Genomic DNA, 25177 nt, shown 5'->3' on the forward strand with positions numbered 1-25177 from the left:
CTGTGACGGGAGAGGGCTGCTGGCAGCAGGATGATCACTGAGTGAGAAGCCTAAGAAGGTGTGTGGAAAGATGAGAGGTACACACACACACACAGAGACACTCAATAAGAATTCTAGGCCTGGTAGGCACTTAATAAATGTCTGTTACAGACCAGAATTTTATTGCTATTAGAGACCCAAGCCCCTCATAGGAACAGTGAGAAACAGTTGCACAAAGGCGGTGGAACTTATCTAAGGTCATAGGCTTCCTAAATTGCGGGATTGACACCCGCAAGTAAGCGTTCCAAACCAGACCTTCCGGCTATCCTCCATGAGACCACGAGGTGGCGCCGCAGCACCAGCTTTGGCCAACGCTGGCAGAGTAGCTAGTCCCTAAGCCACACCTACATACTCGCACGCAGGTGCCCCCCTTCTGCCCCAGGGATCCCCCAGCTGCCGCATCCGGGTGTTGGGAGCTGAGAGGGGACTGAAGCCCTAGAAGCTCGGGCCCTCATTTCTTTCCTGTAGACCCAGCTCTCCTTTAGACATGGGGGAGTATGAGGAGAGGGGGGGCTCAACCGCAACTTTGAATCATCAGGCCTTTGGCAGTCCGCGCACGTTTATTTCATTTATCTTTGAAAATGGGGGAGGGGAGTCTGGAGAAGGCGGGGTGGGCCAAGGGTCAGTTGGCCCCCGGGGAACTGGTCCCTGTTCCTGGCCTTAGTCCCAGGGGCGCGGACTGTGTGCAGGGTGTGTAGGGCCCAGTCCACCCCTCAGGGCCGGCAGGGGGAAGGCTCTCTCCTGAGCGGGCCGCCTACCCACCTCCCCTCCCCGAGCTGCCCCAGCACTCCTCTCAGACCCCGGGGTAGGGCCAAGCCAGTCAAGACGACCCCAGTCCGGGGAGGCTGTGAATTCTCGCCACCGCCTTCGGGGATGGTCGACGGACCAGGCCATTCATACGGGCCGTTCCACGGCGTACTGGCACGGACTGAGGTTGGCTGCCGGGGGCGGCCCGGGCACGGCGGGATAGCTGAAAGAGGCGTGCTGTTTGGCCTTGAGCCTCAGGCTGGCCAGACTCGAGTTACACGGGTCCCGATATACGTAGGGGGAGGAGGCGGCTGCAGCTGCGGCCGCAGCGGCCGAGGCGTAAGGGCAGGACACTGCCCCGGAGGACACTGCGGCCGGAGCCAGCCCGGGGGGCCCCCCGCCCAGGCCCTGCAGGGCCCCGGGCCCTGGCACGGTGCCCGGGGCGGCTGCGGCCGAGGGCACCATGGAGGCGGCGATGGAGCTGGGTGGCGAGAAGACCGGCTGCGAAGCCAGAGGCCCCACGTTGACCGAGTTGAAGGCGAACGGGAAGGTCTTGGCTGCGAGCGGCGGACCGAGCGCCTTGGGTGGCCAATTGCCGTACGAGTAGCCGGGGTACACCTCCTCGTAGGGCGGCACTAGCCCCCCTAGTGGTGCGGCGAAGCCGCCCTTGCACAGCTCTGCTTGCTGGCTGCGCTCGCGCTTCCGCCACTTGGCGCGCCGGTTCTTGAACCACACCTGCGGGCATTGGAGAAAGGCTGTCAGGGCCGGAGCCGGGCGGGGGGCCAGTCTGGGTCCGCGCGGCAGGCGGATGGGTCACCGAGATCAGGGTTCGGGCCGGGACCGCGCCGAGGAGAAACAAAACGGAAGTGGCTGGAGACGGGATTGGGCAGCGTGGGGACAGCCAGGCTCGGGGTGGGAGGAGCGCACCCAGTCAGGGGGCCGGGAACAGGAGTGGGCGGCACGACTGAGCCAGGGGCGATAAGGTCTGCGGGGGCGCGTAGGATGGGAGTCAAGGAGGGGTGAAGAGGAGAACGGGAGCAGTGCCGGGGGAGAAGGAATGAGCAGCGTGGAGCGACAGGGTGGGTGGAGTCAGAGCAGAGGCCGGAGGCTGGTGCCAAGGAGTCTGTGCGGGGCCGCAGACGGAGGCAGGGGCACGTCGGGTTTTGGGCCGAGGCTCGGCAGTCAAGGCAGAAGCACAGGCTGCTGTCTCCAGGGCTGCTCGCTAAAAGGCCAGTGAGACGGAGGCCCGGGCCGGAGGCGGACAGCGGGTGGGGTGGGGGTGGGGGGTAGGGGAAGGTTGCGGCTTTGGGAGGGCCGTACCCGCACGCGGGCCTCGGTGAGGTTGGTCCACACCGCGATCTCTTCGCGCGTACTCATGTCGGGGTAGCGGTTCCTCTGGAAGGTCGCCTCCAGCTCCTGCAACTGCTGGCTGGTGAAGTGGGTGCGCTGCCGCCGCTGCTTTTTCTTCAGTGAGCCGTCTTCCGGGGAGCCGCCGGGCAGCGAAGCCGAGGCCTTCTCCGAGTCTGGGGGCCGAGGTGGGAGAGGTCACAGGGCGCCCAGGCCTGCGCGGATTCTGCGGCTCGAGGACCTCCTCCACTGACCCCTCACTCCCACCTGGCCTTCCACTGCCAGGTCCCACCCGCAGGAGGGATTGAACTGTCATCTCCCCTACCCCCAGTAGGGGGTGCGCTCACCACTGTGCTCTTGGCCCTTGCAGCCGTGTTCTGGGAGTGGAGGGTGGGGAGTGCCCGCATCTGACAGCGAGAGGGCCGGGCTCCGGGCCTCCGCCTCGCTGAGCAGCCCGAACTCCATCGAGGGAGGACACTGGAAGGGCGAGAAGACACAGACCAGGTTGATTAGGATAAAATCTCCCGGTTATCCGGTTCTCAGTAGTATTTCCCTTCAAGTTCACTGCCCGTTTCTCAGCTACGGACATAAAACTACCCCTGTATGGGGTACCCTAGGATAAAATAGGGAAACAGCCACGTAATGGGGAGAAAGGTGCATACCCAGGGGTTTTATGCACAGACATGCACACCAGACTGTTTTGTTCACTGCCGGGCACCTAGAACTCTGCTGGTGTTCAGTAGGTATTTATTGAAATTAGCTGAGGAAAACCACACTATTGCACACCACATATTGTATACCACATCCTCAAAAACTTCAGTTCCTTCTCACATGTATGGCCAGCATCCACACAAACTCATATGTGCCCCTCAGCCAATCATACCTGAACATAGCCTGAACCTCTGTTACTCTCCAGTGGGACATATTTGATTTTGAACCAGGCCCAATATGTCTCTCATGAGGATAATTACTGCTATTATTTATGAATTTTACTATGTGCCTTTACCTCATTATCTCTCCCCTCACAAGAATGCATCAATATTAAATATTATTACCCTTGTTCAGGTGAGGAAACAGACCTGAGGTAACCACTAACATCACAGAGCTTGTATGTGGTGAAACTGGGATCTGAACCAGGTCTTGGAAACTCCTAAGCTAATGCTTTTTCTTCATTTGCTTTTTCAAATTATGTTCCTTGGGGCCCTACCCAGACACCCCAAGGGACTGGAACTTGGGGCTAGCCTCAGGGATAGAAGTCTAGCTTGGCCTTGCTTGGGTCTGCTTCAACCAGGGCAGTCCTGCTTTTGCCTGTTTGGTTTATGCTTTCTGGAGAGATAGGATTTGAAAAAAAGGGTTCCAGAATAAAAAACAAGTTTGAGAATCCCTAGGCATTCTGGCCTTATTTGCTTCTGTGCCTGCGCAGACACACATCACACCCTTACCAGTTCCCCTCATGCCAGCCTTGACCAGAACTCCCATCCCCCCACCCCCAGCAGCAGATGTGAGCTTCTCAAAGCCACCTTCCCACCCTTATTCCCTATCCCAAACCTTGCTTGACATGGCCCAGGAGACGGCCCAGGTCCCTCTCCACATCTCCCTAGCAGGGTCCCCCTTGCTGCTGGCTCTCCCAAGCCCCCTCTGGTGGGAGGAGGAGAAAGGGGCACTAGTGAGGCTCAGGAACTCGGGACACCTCTTGCTCAGAGGAGAACCAAAGGAGGCTAGGGACAGAGGGACAGGGCTGAAGAGCTGGGTAGGAGGGGTCCATCTGCCTCTCCATTAACAGGGACTTAATGCAGGCTGTGCAGGGTGGCATTAATGTGTCGGATTAGCCTAGATTGAGATGTGTGTCACTTGGCTGTTCTGAATTTATAAGGAGCCTCTCTCTGGGAGGCGCAGATGGGCAGGGGCCTGTATTTGCACATGGTAATGCCCCTGTCAACCAGCTGAGAGAGGACAACTGCCCCCCCAACCTCTCAAGCAAGATTGGGGGTGCGACAGAGGTCAAGGCAGGACGTTGAGGAGCAGTCCCTGTTCTCTTTGCAGGGAGAGGGGTCTAGACTTGGACCTTTTCCTAGGATTGGAGGGATAGAGAGGCAGGACTGAAGGGAACTGGGAAGGAGAGTAGTCAGGCTAAGGTGGGGATGATCAGTTAGCCCCCCCTTCCAGGTCTGAGGTCAGGAGGCTTGGGGCTAGCCACGCAATGCCTGATAGAAGGGAGATGCCCTTGGGTGAGACCTGTGGCAGCCTCTACTAGTAGTTCTTCCCAAATAGTTCAAAAGGCTTAGAACTGAGAGCTGGGAAAGGGGGTGCTCTCAAGTCTCCTCTTACTTTATACCCAAGATGCTCTCAAAATGCAAGCCATGCCCCTGGCTTCTCCAGAGGCCATGGGAACAACATCACTAGGAAAAGAGGGACGATTGGGTTCACCTGTAGGGAAAACTAAATCCCACCAGTGCCATTTGTCTTTCCAGTCTGCCTTGGCTCCAGATTTCCAGTATTCCGAACTCCCCTTCCCCCAGCATTCCATACCTGTGTCTCCATTTCACCCTCTATTGCACCAGAGGGAGGAGGGTGAAGAGAGATAAGGGCCAGAGTAAGAGATGAGGCCGAGAAAGCAGAGTTCAGGCTGTGTATTCCCAGAGACAGACAGACACACGTGCAGACACATGCGGGCCCCCACTCAGACAAAATAAGCACTTGGACTTGGAGCTAGAGGCGTACAAACACACACTCTCCCACACATGCGCTCCCACATTCAGGCAGACAGACCCACACCGTCACACAGTCTCCTCTCTCTGTGACAGGGACAGCTGCCTTGGCTGTTTTGGAGATAGCCATTACTCTCCCCCCCTTCCTGGCCCCTCTGAACCTCAGCTCTCAGTCCCAGGAACTAAGGACTCTGTGGGGGAGGAGGAGGCCAAAGGGGCCAGGAGAGTGGTCTATACTCAGGGGCTGCTGGGGAGAGCCTCTTTCCCTGGGTGGGGAGAAGTGTCTGAGGGAAGAGGATAGCTTGGGGGTAGAGGTGGAAACTGCCCAGGCCCCTCCTAGGAAAGTAATCTGGTATAGCCGGAAGAAATTAAGTCTGGAGACAAAAGATCTGGGTTCATGTCCTGGCTCCCCAACTTACTAGCTGCATGTTCTTGGCAAAGTACTTTACCTCTCTGGAGATATTTTTTCATCTTTAAAAGGGAGATCATACTCCCTTCCTTACCTATCTCTAGTATTGTTATAAGGTTAAAATAAAATATAATGTAAAAATGAATGGGGATAAAACTCTATCCAAGTTGCTTCCCCCCTCCCCGCATTCATTGAACAGATGTCTATTTGGCACGGTCTATGAGCTGGGCATTGTGTAAGGCACTGAGGATAGAGTGGTAAGTAAGAGCTCATCCTTGTCTCTGCCCTTGCTTGAATTCACCTTCCTAGACCCTGTATCACCCACTGAAGAATTCCTCTGGTGAATAGAGGTGAGTACGCTGCATTTGAGAGTGGGATGCAAAGTTGTGTTGTGAATACTCTGCCCTGAACATAAAGGAGGGCTCAGCCAATAAGGTAACAGCAAAATGCGCAGAGTATCCGAAGCTAAGAACCACTGGTAAAGGGAAGAAGGAAGCCTTCAGGCTCTTGACCAGTGTAGTAATAGTGAAAGAGGGGTTGAAGCTGAGAAGAGCCCTGCCTGTGAAACTGAAAAGGCAAGAACACCACAGCCAGGCAGGCAACAGAGAGATAGACGGCAGGGCACATGCCTCCATCAGACTCACGTCCGGGTGGGCTAGCCAGGCAGAAGCTGGGGGCGCCAGGCTGTTGTCTGAGCTGGAGACAGGCTGGCTGAGGATTAAGCTCCCCCAAACTGCTGGAGGTCAGGAAGCTGGGAAGTTGGGACTGAGGCCAGGGGCTTCGCCTCACTTGGTGGACAGGGACAAGCAGTAGGTCAGATTGGTTGATGATGGTAGGAAATACCAGGCAGGGCCAGAGAGAGTCAGGAGATAACAGTGGTGCTGAATACAGCTCTGGGAGGGGCTGCCGGTCCCCCCTCCAGCCTTCCTGACACATCCTACTGGGGATGTATGGGCCAGGCTCCATGGTGGAAGGGTGACAATCCCCACCCTGGGGAGAAGAAAGGACCTGCAGGTGTGCTCTGATTCTGAAGTATAGGCTGGAATTACAGGAAACCTATCAGGGACTGCAGCGAGAACAAAATATTCAAGATAAGATATAGTAAGGTGGTGAGCACAGGTTGTCCCAGGTCACAGAGGTCAGAGAGCGGAGGCCATGGTTTCCAAAGAGACCCAAGCTCATGGCAAGAAGGCAACTACTGTGTGTGCCCACTTTCGCCCTGATGCCAAGGGGGCAAATCAGGGCCACAGCCAGAGAGCTCCCAAGTAGTTGTAATAATGGTGCCTGGGCAGGAGGCGTACCCTAGAACTGAGGTGGAAGAAAACCCTGAAAGATGGAAGGGATAGAGTCATGGCACGTGGCTCAGCTCGGCAAGTAGCAAGTTGGGGATAGAGTATAAAGCAGGGCCCTTAACTAGCGTGGAACCCGCCTAGAGACCTAGATCTGAAGTAAGGCCCTTAAGTTCATTAGGGATGCTGAGGACCCGATCTGTCTGGTCTGCTGAACTGCGGTGAGCAAACGGGAACAAATGAAGACAGCTGTAGATGCCGGTCACAGACCCAAGAGGAAACCCTAAGACTCGAGTAGAGGCAGCAATGATTTGATGCAGTTAATTTATCAAAAGGTAAATTAGGGATCAGAGAAATGGGCCCCCACACCCACCCCTCCCCTTCCGTCCCTCTTTCCTTCAGCAAGTGTTAGGTGCTACGACAGATCCCCAAGGATGGTAAGGCACAGACCTTAATTTCTAGAAGCCTACAGTCTGGGGAGGCAATGGACAGGATGGACAATGATGGCCTAAGTAGGCCTAATTCTCACATTGTGGGGGGTCAGAGAGATGGAAGCCTATGTAAGGTGGTATCAAGTTATGGGGCTTAGAGAATGTAGCACATGGCAGAGCTGGGAACTGGGGAGGCAGAGAAGGAGCAGAGGCTTCTAAATAATAGAGCAGGACTGGGAATGAACTGGCAGGTTCAGAGGGCAAGAGGCAGCCAAACGTGGCCAGGGTCTCAATGTGGGCACTGGGAGATCATCAGAGGAAAACAGGTCAGGCTGAGGGAGCCTCCAATGAAGGGCATGGGGTGGTGCTTCAGGTTTGATAGAGTCTAAGCTAGAGCATCTCCAGCTTTTCCATCAAAACTCCCTAAGACCGAAAGAGAGAACATCATTCTGGGAAACTGGGAGCACAACCTCAAACAGCTGCCACCAGTATGAAATTTCTTTGAGATCTCCAGCCTTATGTTAAAAATTGAAGCAAACTTTTCATTCTATTCCATACGTAAGTGTATTTATTTTAATATAAAAATATAAAGTTTTCTCTCCACATCTCCAAGTGACATCTTCAAGTGACATCACCACACCAGGAAGATGGGCCATGTTTAGCCTGCAGCGTCATGCCCCTTCTACTCCTGTCCTGCCTGCTCTCCCCATCCCCCCCCCCTTTGAGAAGCAGTGCAAAGCAGTGGGAGTCATTGGAGACTTGTAGGGAGGGGAGAAACATAAGAGCAGCATCCTAGGACTTTATTTGGCTGTGGTGAGCAGAATGGATTGGGCAGGGGAAAGGTGGGAAAGGGGGAACTTAACTGAAAAAGCGTAAAGGCGGCCCTGGGGAGGACAATGGAAAAGGAGTAGAGAGAATTTTGAAAGCAGCTCTCATTCCCCCCACTGCCTATCTTCTTTCCCTTTCTGTCCCCATCACCTTCATCGTGGGTCCCTGTCCATGACCATGGGCTAGACACTCCAGATAATCCCAAAGCTCAGGGCCTAATGGATCTTTCAGATTAGCTGCCTTCTTCCTCCCCACACTCTAGGATGCATCATTTGGAGCAAATGGAGAAGAAAAGATTTGGGTGGCTCTGTCCTTCTCTCATGCCTATTCCCAACTCAGCTCCAGCCTGCCCCCCTTTCCTCTCCTGGACCTGTGTCCCAGGCCCATCCCTGAGCAGGAGGCAGGCAGAGATCAGATCAGGATTTCTGGCCTGGCGGAGGAGTTAAGCATTTGGGGAGCTCCCTAGAACTCTTCTTAGAGAGGAGCAGGGGTAATGGCTGGCATTGGAAGCTTGGGATAGGGTGTTCCATCTGTCATTGAGAATCTTCCTATGTCTGGATCAGGGATGCTATCAGGGTTCTCTAAGATTTGAGACCCCATCCTTCCAAGCAAAGATTCTGTGGTTACAGGGGACCTACAGTTTGGGTATAATAATAGCAATAACGCTTCTTACTTCTGTAGTGCTTCTCCATTTGCAAAGGGCTTTCAAATACATAATTTCATTTAACTCTTACAACCACCTCAGCTGGCAGGAATATCCATCCATATTTCACCTCTGAGAAGATAAATTTGTCCGAGGTGACACAGATTGAATAGATTCGAATCCAGTTCTCCAGGGTCTGAGCTCTTTCTGCGCCTTGCCCCCTCTACCCCAGCAGCCATTTGTGGTTCTGACATGCACAATCCTCCTAAGCCCTGAAAGATTCCATTTCCACTTCCTGCCTCTACCTCCTCTCTGGAAAGGAGCTCTGAAAGTTTGCTGTCCACTGTGTGCCAAGGAACATTTTCCTATTCATCTTGAGCTTGCATTACCCCAGTTCTATGAGGTCCCCTCATCTCCCATTTCAGGATTTGGGGAGCAAAAAAATTTGCTTATCTAGGCCTTTCATTATTTGTGGATTTCCATCCTACTTCAGCTTCCAGAGGCCTAAACTTTGAAGTTTGCTCTCTCTAGCAGCCCCTGGCTCCCCATTCTGTGGATCATTCTCTGACCCTTCTCTGGGTCCATAACATTCTCCCTAAGAGCCAGTGACCAGTCACGCACTCAGCTACAAGGTTTTATGCAAGGATGGGAGAAAGTTCTGTCTTTTGTTTCCACTCATCTTCAATTAAATTCCATTGCTTTTTGGCCTTTTTGGCAAATGCAGAACTTTGTTTGGACTAAGGTCTTCAGGGAACCAATTGCAATGCCTTCCCTATTCCTTTCCTGATGCAGACTTTCATTTCACCCATAATTTTGGTGATTTTCAAAGGTGATGGGAGCACAAGCCCCTGAAAAGTGTATCAGAATATGATGGGAGTAATTGGAGTGTACCTTTATATTTATCAAAAGGGGGCAAGGACAAAAAAGGATAAGAAACAATGTCCTAGCCAGTGATAAGCAAACTTTAAAATTGAGGAATGGAGGTGAGAGTGTGGGGAAGACATATTGTATGTCATTCCTGGGTGGAGGATGAGAGAGGTTGAGACCCACTTGTTTAGATTACTGATTGCTAAATACATCACTTTGCACTTATCCCATGAAAACTCAGTCCCCAGCTGAGTTGTTTTGCTCACTTACACAGACTGGGAAAGTTCTCTCTTCTCTGTTCCCTTTAGCTTAACCGGGCTCTGGTTAAAGAATTGGGGTCAGGGTGGGTGGTCACTCTATGGGTCCAAAGCAATCAGGGCCCTTTCCCAGCTACAGAGAAAACAAAAGGGACAGTTGGGTAGGGCTGAGACATCCTTCCCAACCAGTCTTGGAGGGGCATCTAGGCCTCACATTGACCCCAGAGTCTGGATTCCATGTGTCTCCTTCCTCCTTCCTCTCAGCCATCAGGGTTGTGTTGGGATTGGTGGGGTTGAGAGAGCCAAAAGAGAAACAAAACCACAGGGCTTGCTTTGCTAAAGGGCTGCAGTTTTCTCTTTGGGCCTGGGCTCCTGACTCTTGCAGGGAAGGAGCCTTTAGCCTGCTGACAACCAGGTAGGAATCCAGGGCTGTCTGGTCAGCTGTATTGGAATTACGGGTTGACTCCCAGTTTGTGAGGAAACTGAAGCTGTCGGGGAGGCTTGTGTTGAACTCTTCCTTACCCTCCCATTGCCCTTGTGGTTCATTTTCTCCTTTCCTTGTCTTCTACTAGCAGTCCTACCATTGGCTTTCTCTCCTCAAATTTGGATTCTAGAAGTGCCGGGTGATGCTCAGATCTAGGCTGGGTTGGAGAGGGAATGTCCTCCAGCACCACTGCACTCCAAGGCCAGGCCTTTACTCTCTCTTGCCTGCCGCTGGCTCCCCCTCACCCCCACCCGGCAGCCCCTAGGAGCAGAAACTAGTTTGCAAAGTGTGAGCTGGGATTTGAGGCGACCCACTACAGCGAACCCCACTGCACACGCAGCAGCTGGGCAAGGCGCGGCCGGGTACATGGACATGCCACTCAGCCAGGGACATTCTGTCCGCCCATGCCGGACACAGAGCCTGCTCCGGAGAGACCCACCTAGCCTCCCCGGACATTCTATCCGCTCTGAGCCCCGAGCGCTGCGGACATTCCGTCCAATCAATGCGGCTCCAGGCCGGGACCCATCCGGGCCCTGACCCCCCAACCCCGACATGCCACCCCTGCCGCCTAGTCACTCGGGCTGTCCAGCTTGGGCCCTGTCGCCTGCACAGCGGCCATCTGACCCGGTCGCAGCCAGGCTCCCACAACACGGCTCCTATCCAAACTGCGAAGCGGCTGGGAAGAGAAGACTGTGCGACCAGACTCACCCCTGTTCGCAGCCCCTAGAGTCTGAGCCCTGGGCGAGGGGCGTCAGGAGACGCCAACTGCCCTCACGCTGTGCGGCCACCGCCAGCTCCCCCCGCTGGCCAGGGCCTCGGCAACCCCTTTCACTCCCTGGCTGCCTGCCCCGGGCCCCCGAATTCCAGGGCCCTTTCTGGTAATGATTTTCCGACTCTACTCCCTGCTTCGCGGAGCTCCTGTCCTGGCTTCATGTCTCCGGCTTCCCTCTGGATCCCTTGAGTCTCCCTCTTGTCTGTCCCCCGAGTCCCGACGCTGAGTTTTCCTTTTCCTAAGTCCTGGCCCCGGGTCTGCAGTACGCCCTCCCAGTCTAGACCCATTCCCCCAAGCACCGTTCCCCAATTCAGCCACCCAGGTTTTGTTTTAGGGATCCCGAAGTTCGGTCGTGGCCCTTCGGCCCCATGAGCCCTTGTCCCCGCATGGTCAAGCACTCACAGTGACTCCCGCAGCAGGCAGACTCCCGGCGGCGGCGGCGGCGGCGGCGGCGGCGGCGGCGGCAGTCTGGAGGGCAGGCAGGGGCCAGGGGCCGAGCACCCGGCCGGGGTGGGGGCCGCCCCCCTGCGCCCGGGCCGCCGCTCAGCTCCGGCGCTCTCAGACTCGCAGAGGGAGAGAGTGAGCCTCGCCGCGGACTGCCACCCGCCGCCGGCGCCCATTCACTTTATGGCAGCCCAGGGCGCCCCCAGCCCGCCGCGGCGAGCCTCGCGCGTCGGGCCCCGCCCCCTTCCAGCTGCGCCGCCCGGGCTCCACCCTTTCCAGCTGTGAATTTTCAGGCCCCGCCTTTGGGGGAGGGGTCCAGCCGGCGCGCCGCCAAGAAGCCCGCCCCTTGGCCAATCGGAGGCACTCGTCAGCATCTGGGACACTCCCTTCCCCACGTGGCTGAAACCTCGCTGAGCAAGAACATTTTGGCAGAGCCGAGGCGGCGAGAGTATAGTGGCCCCGGTGGCCCCGGAGAAGTGGGGCCGGGCCGCCACCCTGAGCAATGCGCAGTGGTGCCGGGGGATGGGGCAGCCGGGACGCCAGCTGGGAGGGCGCACGGGCAGGGAGAGGCCACCGGATTTCAGCGCTCGGTTGCCGCTCACGTTTCGCAGATTTTCTCCACTTGTCGCTGTCTGTCTCTCCGGGCTTTTGTCTCTGCTCCAGTCCTCCCACATCTTGCCTTTCTTTCCTCTGTCTCCTCCGCCGCTTGATCTTGCTGTTTGTCCCTCTCCTCCCTCCTCTGCCATTTTTTAAAGAAGATTTTATTTATTTATTTGACAGAGAGAGACAGCCAGCGAGAGTGGGAACACAGGCAGGGGGAGTGGGAGAGGAAGAAGCAGGCTCCTAGTGGAGAAGCCTGATGTGGGGGCTCCATCCCAGAACTCTGGGATCACGCCCTGAGCGGAAGGCAGATCCTTAACGACTGCGCCACCCAGGCGCCCCATCCTCTGCCATTTTGAAAGACTAATTTATCTTTCTCTGTGCTCTTCTTTTTCCTCACATCTTTCTCTCTTCCTCTTCTTGGCTATCTCCCGCCCTGTCCTCCCACCTTTCCTCTCTTCCAAATAAGGCAGCTTCGTGGACAAACTAGGGTTTGGAATGAGGCAAACCAGTCATTCTAACCCTGCTACCAACAGCCTAACCCTGCCACCAACACGGAGTGACCTTGGACAAGTAACTTAACTATCACCCCCATTCTCCCACCTACCCCTCAGAATTAAAGGACGCTGTTGCTGTCAGGACTTATGCTGGGCACTCAGGCCTGGGTGGTTCTCCTGTTAGTCTGCACCCCTGGCTTGCCCAGGCTGTGCTCTCCCAGCCTTAACAGGGCTGGCATCTCCCTGGTGATACCAGGTTCAGTCCTGTGGGCAAGGTGTGGCCTTGGTGCTTGCTAGCTAGGGAGTTCCAAGGAACAGGACAGATGTCCCAAGGAACATGTGGAGTCAGGCTGGGTGGCTTGGGTGACCCTGAGGGCCCTAAGCCCTATCACATAGTGTGCTCCTAAAGTAAATCTGACCAGTCATGTCTCTGCTTAAAACCCTGCAATGGCTACTGATTGTCAAGATAAAGCCTAGGGGCGCCTGGGTGGCACAGCGGTTGAGCGTCTGCCTTCGGCTCAGGGCGTGATCCTGGCGTTATGGGATCGAGCCCCACATCAGGCTCCTCCGCTATGAGCCTGCTTCTTCCTCTCCCACTCCCCCTGCCTGTGTTCCCTCTCTCGCTGGCCGTCTCTATCTCTCTGTAGAATAAATAAATTAAAAAAAAAAAGATAAAGGCTAAACTCCCTAGCTTGGCAAACAAGACTTTTAGCAACTGACCCTGTCTTTTTTTTCTCTCTCTCTCTTTTTTTCTTTTCCCTCTCTCTCTCTCTCTCTCTCTCTTTTTTTTTTTTTTTTTTTTTTGGTTAAAGTGTGGGGACAGGTGCTGAAACTCTCCCGGCTCTGGTGGCAGATAGGAGAAGGGAAGGAGCCTGTTTCCTGAACTCCAAGGTAGCCAGATGTCTAGCTTCTTGCTCCCACAACCCTCTTACACATACCCTCTGTTATCCCACCCACTATACTGAAGAGATCAGCTTATGTGATGTCCTCTATGATGTTAAGATTGAGGAGGGCAAGTACCATGTTTTCCTCATATTTCTATTCCTAGGCATAATGTAGGACTCGATACTGAAATCTAAGAGGGAGATGTTCTGCCTGGTAAGATGATGGACATTGCCAATTTTCTCCTCCTCACTTCTAACAAAATTCCAATCATACTTTTTAAATTGTTTTTAAAAATATTTTATTTTTATTTTTATTTTTATTTTTTTTTAAAGATTTTATTTTATTTATTTATTTGACGGAGAGAGAGACAGCCAGCGAGAGAGGGAACACAAGCAGGGGGAATGGGAGAGGAAGAAGCAGGCTCCCAGCGGAGGAGCCTGACGTGGGGCTCAATCCCAGAACACCGGGATCACGCCCTGAGCCGAAGGCAGACGCTTAACGACTGAGCCACCCAGGCGCCCCAAAAATATTTTATTTTTAAGTAATCTCTACATTCAACATGGGGCTTGAACCCTGGGATCTAGAGTTACATGCTTCACTGATAGAGCCAGCCAGGCGCCCCAACCTTTCATGCTTTTAGATGGATCAATTTTTGGAGGTATATGAGAGTGGTGATGAGGAAGATGTGGTCCACTTAGGATTTTCCATTTGGCTATCCAGGACCTCTCAATCTGAGACAGGCCCAGAAGACCAAATTCCAGTTTTCAAATGAAAGTGGAAATGGCTCAGATGTACTGTGGAAAGAGGTGCTAAGGTGGTTGTATCTTCTTCCCCTGACTCTCTTTGGGTGAAACAGGCAAGATCCTCAAGCTGGACCCAAAGTTCAAGAGCCCAATGTGCAGGTGCAGGGAGCTGTTGAGGAGTTCCTCAGTTCTGATGTTTGGGATTATGGGTTCTTCAAATTAGAGGAATCTAGAGCATTCCCACATTCCTATTAGGTCAGGTATGGAGTTTCTCTGGATTTGGGTCATCCATAAATGGGAAGAAACGGGGAGAAGTTGGTATCTTTTTCCACTCCCTAAGCAGGCTCTTCAGGTCTGCCCAGGCACCTGGGCTCTATCCCAGCAGATAGGCTGAGAATTCCACCATTCAGTCAGCAAGGAGAAAACCCTCCTGTCTTCTTCCCACACACTCTCACTTCTAGGTAATTCTAAATATCTTGCAACCTCTATCATCTCTTGCAAGGGGAGAGGCAGCTGGGGGTAGAAGAGTGAAGACTGGGGTGGGCATCTAGCCCTTAGGTCTCTTAGCATTTCCAAGGCAAACAGGAAAGGCTTCAGTTTCCTGTCACTGGTGATGTAAAAAAAGCTAACCCCCATGATTAGCTTTTTTCCAGGTGGGTAACGAGCATCCAAGGCTTAGAATGAGGAGCAGAGTTGGGAGACACAGCCTGATAGACTAAGACATAAGAGGTAGTGAAAGGCAGTGAAAAGGGGAGCTGGACTGAGGTTTGACCTCTGCTCTGCCATTAACTAGCTATGTGAACGTGGGGCCATCTTTCCACACTGGGACTCGGTTTCTTGCTCTGTAAATTGAGACCTAAATTAGATATCCAAGATTCCTGCCTCCTCTCGTTTTCTCTTTTTCTGGATGAAAGGAATGGGGCACAAGATACAGAAACACTTGGGATGGGACAGACACATGTATGAGAAGTCAAACAGGGCAGGCTGACGGTAGGGTGGGGGAGGGGAGGGTGGACTAGATTGAAGGACTGTCCTAGGACGGAAAGAACCCAGAACTGCCTCGAAGGGAAGTGCTCCCTCAAGAGGCAAGATATTGGCCTAGATGCTTTGATAGGGGGTAGCGGGGGGTGGGCAAGGGAGTAGGGTCACCCGCTCAGGCTCTCAAAACGGATTCCGCCCCCTTTCCAGCAAATCGAACCTTTCCTCCCCATAACGCCCAGCAGCCACTGCGAAACCGCGCACTGCAACCGAACGCTACTTAACTCCACCTCTCTAACCTCCCGGCTCAATTTCTCATTTTTATTGGCTTTTATAACTGTCACTCAGAGAGTCCCCGTATCTGTTGGTTGTCCCCTACCTACCCTTTTCTTTCCCTTGTAATCTCGCCTTCTTAGGCTGTACCTGCCCCCCTAAGCAAATTTCCTTTTTCTATTGGGTAGCTGGAATGCCACTTCTCACGATACAAAGCTATGATTGGCTGTGCGCGCCAGGGCTCGCGCAGTTACCAGGCAGCGGGCTAGACTGAGGCTAGTTACCACGTCAGTGAGCTGACAGGGAAGGTAGCCGGCTCCACCGCCCGTTCCGGCCGAGTCTTCCTGGCCGACTGTGCGGTCCCTGACTTCGGCCTCAACTTCCAGAAAACGGGCTCCTTCCCTTCTCCCATCTGCCACCAGAGCCGGGAGAATCGCTAAAAGAAGCCTTCGGGGCTCGCGCTGGACATGAGCAGCGGCTGCGGGTCCTGGGACTAGGCCCCGCCATTTTGGATCCGCTGACAGGTCAGCGAAGTCTCTTCTTAGAGTTCCAGTGTCGTGAAGGCCGTCCTGACATTGCCATAGGGAATGAGGGGAGGAGGGCCCCTCAGTTAGACGAGTCGGGTGGGTTAAGAACGCAGGGGCAATAATAAAAGAGGAAGAGATTGTTGTGGGAGAGAACTGGGAGGCGTGCAGGGGGCAAAGGTCAGGCCCCTGCGGCTGGAGGGGCGACTTCAGCTCTGACTTCTGATCCCTTTCGGGGGCCTGAATCTTTCTTCCTGTGTTTCCAGGCTTAACCTAGCCTTCAGTTCACCTCTTCTAGAGCTTTCTGTACCCTAAAGAGCCCAGTCCTTAAAAGCTGAAAGCAACCTAAAGAACATTGTATCTACTTTTTAGGGTTGATTTTTAGACGTTAGAAACGAGAGTCTCTGCAGATCCTGTACATCGTCCACTTCTGTGTGACTGCCTCCTTAATACAGCTGAACTGCTTCATTAATACTAAATGATGAACTAGTGCAACCTAGACTCAGGTAGTGAGAAGAGGTGTGGAGGTTTGAGGCCAATTATGGAGACCTGGGCTAAGAGAAGACTTTCCACTTCTGGGGCAGCTCAACTGCCAGTCTGGGTCTGTATGTAAACACTGGACTTATTTTCTGAGACTGTTTCTTCCTTTACACAATCTTTACAGACATTCTCTTCTGGTGTGTGTTTTGGTTGGCATTTCCCCCCAAGGTGTTCTCTTCATTTGGCCTAAAGAGATGTTTAATCACAAGGGAGCCCCTCTATTATGACCTATTTGGCTGAGAACAGAGAGGGATTTGAGTATTGGCGAAGTTTGGTACTGTTGGCCTATTATTTTTAGTGGGTGAAAAGAATCATGAAAGACGTTCATCTAATTTAAAATTGGTAGGGTCAGGGCAGCAGAGTGAATGATGGAGCATAGCTCCAAGAAGTAGTTTATGGCACTGTGGTAACCTTTGCTAAACTGCTGTATTGTAAAACTGTAAAATTTCCCATGGGTAAAGAGTGCCATCAGAAATGAGGAATAGTGTAAATAGTGTTTTTTAACGCACAAAATAGAAATTTTCATGCCTTTAATTGAGTATATAAGGCACTTCTCTGGGCCCTATGAGGATACAAATAGAAAGACCTGTTTTGGGATTGCTGTGTTTAATTTACCCACTTTTTTTTTTTTTTTAAAGATTTTATTTATTTGACAGAGAGACAGCCAGCGAGAGGGAACACAGGCAGGGGGAGTGGGAGAAGAAGAGGAAGAAGCAGGCTCCCAGCGGAGGAGCCTGACGTGGGGCTCGATCCCAGGACTCCGGGATCACTCCCTGAGCTGAAGGCAGACGCTTAATGACTGAGCCACCCAGGCGCCCCTAATTTGCCCACTTCTTAAAAGCAGTAGCATATATATGCAATGGCCGACCTAGAGCATGAGCTAGGGATAAGCAGTGTCAACCTAATGCCTTTCAAAAAGTAATGGACACTCAATAAGTGTTATTTGTGTCTAGGATTAGTTGTAGTATGTGATCCTGACTTGTGGCCTGGCTGTGGCCTTGGCAGTCAGGACTTTGCATGGTGACGTAGTGACAAGGAGGATCAAAACCTCATTGTGTTAGAAAGAAAAACTGTATAGGATCTACAGTGACTAAATTCAGTTTCTTCTTACCTAATGCCCTCAGCCCTCCTGAAATTGTGTGTGTGTGTGTGTGTGTTGTTGGGGGATAGCATTGTTTGTATTTCTCTACTTTAAATAAGGCATGGAAATGGTCCAGGAAACAAGTTTGTATTTTAACTTGCTGATCTAAGTTGCAGAATTTCTACAAAAAAATAGAACATGGCTTATGAAATGACATAGCCTAGGAAGTATCCAGGTTTGATGAACCTGCCATGCTCACCTGGGTTGATGTGCCCCTGAGCCCTTTTGAGTTGATAGGCTTTGCATAATAGGCAATCTAGTCTTTGAGTAGATAGAATGACCAATCCAGTATCTTTTCAGTTGGGCCTGGAGGTGACTCAGGCATCAAAGATTTCCTTTCTTTACCAAAAATTCATTTTCTAGGTAGGAATAGCTTTTCACCACCAACCCTCACCCCAAAGAGAAAATTTGTTCTTTTGTATGTCAACCATACTTCAATTAAAAAAAAGAAAGAAAAGAAAATTTGTTCTTCCTTCAAGACTTGAATTTGAGCTATATCTCAGAGGTGGCTGTAGACAGATGGTGTCTTCTAATCTTGACAGTGATGCTTATTGGCTCAGTGGGAGCTCAGGTTGTAGACACCTCTCCTCATGAGTAGCCGGGCACCAATCCCAGTTGAACTTGTAATTCTCAGAGTTCCACTACTATTTCACGTTCCAGAATGCAGGATGACTGCCACTTTTAGATAATAACTTCATTGATAGGGTACTTAGACTGGCCAGTGTGGGCAGCTAGAGAGGCAAAAGATGCAGCTCCTGCTTTTAAGGAGACACACTGTATTTATACAGTACTCTCTGGAAGGATCATCCTCGTCTTTGTTTGCCATTTCTGTTGATTGATCACAGTCTGTCCCTGTGGTTCAGTGTGACTGATTAGAATGATTCTGCTGTTGGGGTAATGGTGAAGTTGAGTTGAAGGGAGAAGGGGAGGTTTGTTTTATCATCAGGCTGGAAGGGCATGTGTAAATATAATTGGCAGCTGTTTAGCTTTTATTGTTCTTTTTCTGTATTTCAGTATGTTCAACAGCAGTTGTTTAATTAAATGAAAACATAATAGAGCAGTCTGTTGATTTGGAGCCCCAGCCGTAATGGAAGTGATCATGGAAGTAACAATTTGTTGCTATCACGTAAACCAAGGATTACAAGCTTAAATGCTTGAGTATCAGGCAGGTAATGTAAATGAGGGAGGTAAGCCAGGTGTGAATGTATTAGGATACAGTGGGGACTGTCATGTACTGGAATGTGGGCACACTATGACCAGTCTTCCTATTTTTCAGGAGAAACTTGAAATTCAGATCACTGTGTTTTAAACTCTTCACAACTAAAGTCTTTCAAACCTTTTCCAGATAGAACAAATACGTCTGTGGATTGGATTCTATCCATGATGGGTGGATGATGACCCCTGATAGACAAGACAGGCATGCCTTGTAAGACTTAATCACTGCAGTTCTCTATGTATAATCACACAGGCTAACCTTTTGTCTTTGCCCTACTCTGTAAACTGTCACCCTTAGTTGTCACCTTGGGTGCTCTGAGTGGTTAAAAGATGAGTAAGAAGAGAAGCATTGTTTCATTTTTCATCTTCAAGCTGGTAGAAAGGACATTTTTGGACATATCTTAGTGGCTCACCTTAGTGGCTCACGTTGCCTATCACCTTGGGATAGACTCAGAATCTCCATAGAGGAGGGAGGTGTCATGGCAGAGCTGAGGTATGCTGGTCACCTGATTGTTGGATTTGGGAGGATTTTCGAGTTGTGGCCTGTCAGGGCACCAACTCTTCCTAGTTTGACTTTCACTTACTTCCACGCTTTGGGTAAATTTCTTGAGCCAGTAAGTTGTTTACTAATTCAGTAATTCTTGGTCACTCTCTGTGCTTTATTAGGATGGAACTATGGTATATTCCTTGGCTTGCTCTGGGAATCTTACAAGCTGCATCTTTAGTGCTTCTCTGGAATGTTTGAGAGATTGAAGATAAACCTTGGAAGGGCCAGTTGAAGGTCATTTAGCTTCTGTCCTCTGAGAAAGCCCATCAGTTTTCTTGTTTTGCACAGCTCTGTATTAGACACCAAAGCACCATGAAGCAGACAAACAGTCTCTGCCTTTGGAGAATCTAATTTCTTATTGGATAAGGACAACTTCTTTGTGTGTGTGTGTGTGTGTGTTTGTTTCTAGATTTTATTTATTTGTTTGAGAGGGAGCACGCGCACGTGTGCACATGCACGGCAAAGGGAGAAGGAGTGGACTCCCCACTGAGAGGGAGCCTGACTTGGGGCTCCATCCCAGGACCCAGAGATCAAAACCTGAGCTGAAGGCAGATACTTAACTGACTGAGCCACCCAGGCGCCCAAGAATTATATATTTCTGAGAAGAAATGTGAACATGCTCATAGCACATGAGGAGACTTCAGGAAAATAGATGTGAAAATAGAAGACTGGTGGGTAATGTGGGTTCTTTTTGTCTATAGAGTAGCCTGTGGGGAATTTGTAACTGCTGATAAAGAAACGAATTTGGGATGCAGAAGGGAGGTTTGCCTGTCTGGCTTAGAGTCCTTGTCTTTATGAGGTCATGTGAGCTGCACTATACTGAAGAGTCAGTCTTTGATGTTAGTTCATCCATTTGTTCATTTGCTCCTTCGGTATTTATCATTTATCTTACAGGTATTGGGGATAAAAAGATGAATAAATCATGGTCTCTTCCTGAGATGCCTATAGACCCATGGGAGAGACAGACTAAATGAATAATTATAAACCAGTAAAAGTTCTTTAGAGCTATAGTATGATGGGACAACAAAAAAGGACTACTAATACTCTCTGGGGGGAGTGGTTTAGCTAGGGAAGATCTCACAGAGCAGGCATTATAATAACTAATTTTTGGAGGGTTTAAATAGTGCCGGTACCATTCTAGATGCGTTACAGTCTTCTTATGTGTGCCTCACAACAAGCAGATGAGGAGGTACTATCTTCCTTTTGCAGTGGAGAATTGTAAACTGGGGCTCAGAAAGGCTAAGAAACTTGGTGAAGATCATAAAGGTGGTAACAGTCAGGACTGTTTTGCTTCTGAAGCTTGTTCTTGTAATCACTGGTATTCTGACTTTCTCATTGACTTTTGGATGGAATGAGGAAGGGTTTACCAGGTGGACAAGAGTGGGAAAAAAAAAAAGATATTCAAAACAGAAAAGGCGCAGCAAGTGCAGAGGCAGGCAACAAAGACCATGATTTTAAAAAGAAGGAACTTTTGATGGTCTATTTCATACACGCAGAGAACATGTATAGCATCTATGGGGCATCAGTGTCGCCTATCCAGCTTAAAAAACAAAATATCACCAAAATGAGGCCTCTTTTATATCCTTCTCTGTTAGTCACGTTCCCCCTCCCCACAGCCACTATTCTAAATTTTTTGTGAGTTTCCCTGGGTTATAGTCTTAGCAGTGGAATCGCTGAGATATAGGGTATGAAGTTCTTCAGTTTTGCAAGACGATGCCAAATTGTTATCCAGATGAGTTGTATCAATTTACATACTCATGAACAACTTGCTGTGCATTTTTACCAACTCCCTAGTATTGTCAGATTAAAATTTTTGTGCTGTAAAGTGGTGTCTCATAAACTTATTTTGTAATTTTCTTGATTATTAATGGAGCTAATAATGTTTTCGTATATTTATTTGCTGTTTATATTTCCTTATTCTGTGAAATGCCTATTCATGTCTCTTGCCAATTTGGGGGAAGGTTTATATGTCTATTTTTATAGTTTTGTAACATTTTGTATTATGGATATTGCTTCTTTATTAGTTATATGTATAAAATATACAGATATTTTCTTCCAATTTGTGACCTTTCTTTTCCCTTTTTTTCATGGTGTTTTTTTGAACAAATGTCTTTAATTTTAACATGGTTTAATTTACCAATTTTTTTAACTGGTCGTGCTTTTTGTTTCCTGTTTAGGTGCTTCTCTTCTATGCTGAGATTATAAAAATATTCTTATATATTAACTTCTAAAAGTTTTCAAGTTTTCTTTTTCACATTTAAGTCTTTAATTCATTTGAAATAGATTTTTTTTTTTTTTTGGTATTCCATGAAGTAAGGACCCAATTTATTATTTCTGTTTCTCCTGCTTTTGTTTAGATCTAGAGGGAGTTGCTAGTTGATAGAGTGACTCCTTCTCTTTGGATCCTCTTGGGGTGAGTAACTGGGATGCCACAAAGCACCAGGGGGATGCTATAGACTCAGCTTTAAACAGACGGACTTTCAAAGGATATATGTGGCTTATAGTCTCTGGGCCAGTGTCTTATCTGGCTGGGGATGTTAGTGGCTGCTTATTTGGTTGTTCCTTCTCATGTTATTTCACCATGATGCAGGATAGACCTTAAATTCTTTTCTGCCATACTTATATGAGGTCTCTGCAGGCCTTTGTGACTTTGTTTTTTGTTTTAGAAATGAATGCCTTAATTTAATTTAATTTAATTTTTTAAAAGATTTTATGTATTAGAGAAAGAGCGAGAGAGAGAGAGCGAGAGAGAGATGGCGAGCACGAGCAGGGAGCCCGATGGGGGACTCGATCCTAGAACACCAAGATCATGAGCCAAAGGCAGACACTTAACTGACTGAACCACCCAGGTGCCCCCTTTGTGACCTTGTGACAAGGGGTTCTAGACTATCGCATACCAGGTAGCAAGTGGTTCATCTGAGCTTCCTATTTGAAGCTGAAGGGCAGATTCCCTAGGGAGAATCCCTCTGTGAGGAGGCAAATGCTCAGAAGCCTGGCAGGAGATAAGCAACTCTGTATGGTCCTTGAAAAAGAATTCCTCTTCGTTCTCCAGGTGTTTCTTTTTTACTAAGAAAAGAAGCTTAAGACAATGATTTTTTGCTTACATCTTCACTGTCTTAGGAAGTTGTTAGCTTTTGGTGCTTAATAAATTTTGATCAAATGTTAGGTTGATTACTTCAGTTGGAATCCCAGTTCAAAATTTATTTTCTCTGGGATGCCTTCCACATAGCCAGTAGATCCTTTAAGTCATTAATTGGCACTTTTTTTTTTTTTTTTGGTGCAATTTGTAGAATAGTGTTGTTGTTTACCTGTTGCTGTGTTATTTTCAGTATGGGTGTTTTCTCTCATTCTTTTAGTTCTTTGAAAGAGATTAAATATTCTTATTTTATACTGTCCTTTTACAGGCCTTCTAAAATATTTCTTTTTAAGATTTTATTTATTTATTTTAGAGACAGAGAGACCGCAAGCGGGGTGAGGAGCACAGGGAGAGGGACAAGCAGACTTTATGCTGAGTGCAGAGACTGACACAGGGTTAGATCTCACAATCCTGAGATCATGACTCCAGATGAAATCAACAGTCCGATGCTTAACCGACTGTGCCACCCAGGCGCTCCCAAAATATTTTTTATAATGGTAGGTATTCAGTATACATACTGAATGATAACTGTATATTGAAGGCCCTCCATGATATGCCCCACACTGGCTGTTCTAGCTTTACCTCCTATTATTCCCCTAGGAGTAATGTTCCAGCCAGTTTGGAATAATCATGATCCCCTAAATACCTACTGAATTTTCCTACTCGTGAGCCTTTATCCTTGCTATTCTTTCCTTATATATTTGACTGTTTGAATCTGGTCTGGTGGCCCCTGGGTGGCTCAGTCAGCTAAGCACCTGGCTCTTGATTTCGGCTCAGGTGATGGTCTCGGATTCCTAAGATCAAGCCCGGTGTTGTTGGGCTCCATGCTCAGTGAGGAGTTGGTTTCTCCCCCTCTCCCTCTGCCCCTCCCCCCACTCACTCTCTTACGCTCTCTCTCTAAAATAAAAAAATCTAAAAAAAAATATTGAATCCTGTCTTCCAGTTGCCTTTCCAGAGCCCTCTGCCAGAAATAATTTTCTTTGTTCCATTACTGTGACATTGTGTATTACTCATGCATTGGAGATATATATGGGTTTGTGTGTATATGTATGTGTTTTATCTAATCTGTTAGATTATAAATTCCTTGTGGGTGAGTAGTGGCAATTCTGTATGCTGTGCCTAGTATTTTGCTTAGTATGTGTTAGGTAATGTCTGATGGACTGAAGTAAATGTTAGCTAATTAACTTTGATTCCATTTACATATGGAATAATACAACTACTCTTCACTATTCTAATTTATTTTTTTAATTTTTTAAAAAAAATTATTTTATTATTTTAGTATTTATTTATTTCTTTTAAAGATGTTATTTGTCAGAGAGAGGGAGAGAGAGTGCATAAGCAGGGAGAGCGGCAGGCAGAGGGAGAAGCAGGCTCCCTGCTGAGCAAGGAGCCCAGTGCTGGGGCTCGGTCCCTGAGCCAAAGGCAGATGCTTAACGACTGAGCCACCCAGGTGTCCCTTTAAGTATTTTTTTAAAGATTTATTTTTTTTATTAGAGAGTGCACTACAAGCTCTAGTGGGGGCAGGGACAGAGGGTGAGAATCTTCAAACAGACCCCCCCCACTAAGTGGGGAGCCCAACTTCTGCTGGAACCCACCACCAGTGAGATCAGGACCGAAGTGGAAACCAAGAGTCATCAACTGACTGAGCCAGCCAGGCGCCCCTTCACTATTCTAATTTAAAAATAGGTAATAGGTTATATATATGTGTGACACAAAATTCAAGAGGTAGGTGGTCTTCTCATCCTGGTTCCCCACTTCCGTTCTCTGGAGGCAACCTCTATTAGCCATATCTTCAAGATCCTTCCAGAGATATAGAGCATATTCATCTTGCCTAAATAAATTAAGGAAGGAATGGTACTAGAGTTTTTATCTTTTCTGATACTTTGAATTATTTTTGAATTTGTCTGTCTTCTATTTCTTGGTTCTCCTCATTGTTGTTATGTTCTCATTGTTGAATTTTCTCAGGAGAGAATATTGTTGTGTGCCTAGGGCATTTGGAAAGTAGGTAAGTCCTCTGGGACTAACCTAGTTGTTTCTTTTCTTTTCTTTTCTTTCTTTTTAACCTAGTTGTTTCTTTAAACTGCTATTAAAATAAAGGTTTTGTTATGTTGTATTCTCTTGTGGATTTGAAGAAGGTATTATGGTCCTGGACAAAACTTGTCCCTGTCCTTTTTCCCTTTATTATAATGGTTTTCATACTTCTTGCTTTCTGGGGTCCCTGTCTTATGCAAAATATGCAAATGGTACTACTGGAAGGATGTATTTTTTTCTGTATATCTCTTGGTCATTTTCTTTTAGATCCCCTTAAACTCTGTAAATCCTCATGGGTGGAAATTATATCTCATCTCTTTCATCATTATTACTTTTAAATTATATTGATGGTATAGTAATATAGTCTCCTTGTAAAAAATTAAAACATTATAGGTAAGGCTAAAGTGTCCTCTGATTATACCCTGATTTCACAATATCATCTCCAAAGATAACTGTGATTGTTGAGTTTGGGGTATGGTTGTTGAGTTTGGGGTACATCTGCCAGACTTTTTTTTTTTTTTTAAGATTTTATTTATTTATTTGACAGAGATAGAGACAGCTAGTGAGAGAGGGAACACAAGCAGGGGCAGTGGGAGAGGAAGAAGCAGGCTCATAGCGGAGGAGCCTGATGGGGGGGTCTATCCCATAACACCGGGATCACACCCTGAGCCGAAGGCAGACACTTAACCGCTGTGCCACTCAGGTGCCCCTGGACTTTTTCTTTTTTTTAAGATTTATTTGGGGGACAGAGAGAGAGTGCACGTGATGAGCAGGGGAAGGGGGTGTGGTGATGGAGGCAGAG

At 49.1% G+C, this 25177-nt stretch overlaps 2 protein-coding genes across 6 annotated transcripts in view; one reads left to right on the plus strand and one right to left on the minus strand.

Annotated features, from left to right (window-relative positions):
• Positions 1 to 411: 411 nt before the first annotated feature.
• PITX3 (paired like homeodomain 3) lies at positions 412 to 11494 on the minus strand. The gene is made up of 4 exons (XM_011236127.3): positions 11224 to 11494; positions 2481 to 2610; positions 2107 to 2309; positions 412 to 1521 (listed from the first exon to the last, which is right to left on the minus strand). The coding sequence occupies exons 2-4, from the start codon at positions 2596 to 2598 to the stop codon at positions 934 to 936; spliced, it is 909 nt and encodes a 302-aa protein (XP_011234429.1). The 5' UTR covers positions 2599 to 2610; positions 11224 to 11494; the 3' UTR covers positions 412 to 933.
• Positions 11495 to 15510: 4016 nt separating this feature from the next.
• The window catches only part of GBF1 (golgi brefeldin A resistant guanine nucleotide exchange factor 1), a 114708-nt gene continuing 105041 nt past the window's right edge, over positions 15511 to 25177 (plus strand). For 4 of the 5 annotated variants that reach the window (XM_011236135.3, XM_011236148.3, XM_002913882.4 and 1 more), the window contains exon 1: positions 15512 to 15765. The gene's annotated coding sequence lies outside the window, so the exon portion shown is untranslated. Of the gene's footprint in view, positions 15766 to 25177 lie in introns of all 5 variants that reach the window. The other variant, XM_034663176.1, reaches the window with a different exon arrangement.

Source organism: Ailuropoda melanoleuca, chromosome 6 (genome assembly GCF_002007445.2).
Source record: "Ailuropoda melanoleuca isolate Jingjing chromosome 6, ASM200744v2, whole genome shotgun sequence".
In the NCBI taxonomy this organism is placed as follows: Eukaryota; Metazoa; Chordata; class Mammalia; order Carnivora; family Ursidae; genus Ailuropoda; species Ailuropoda melanoleuca.

Excerpts from the sequence above, each read along its gene's own strand:
- PITX3 (XM_011236127.3), bottom strand. The coding sequence starts at position 2,598 with ATGGAGTTCGGGCTGCTCAGCGAGGCGGAGGCCCGGAGCCCGGCCCTC. Across the intron at positions 2,310-2,480 it reads CAAGGGCCAAGAGCACAGTG|ACTCGGAGAAGGCCTCGGCT; the intron begins GTGAGCGCACCC and ends CTCGGCCCCCAG. Across the intron at positions 1,522-2,106 it reads TCACCGAGGCCCGCGTGCGG|GTGTGGTTCAAGAACCGGCG; the intron begins GTACGGCCCTCC and ends CAATGCCCGCAG.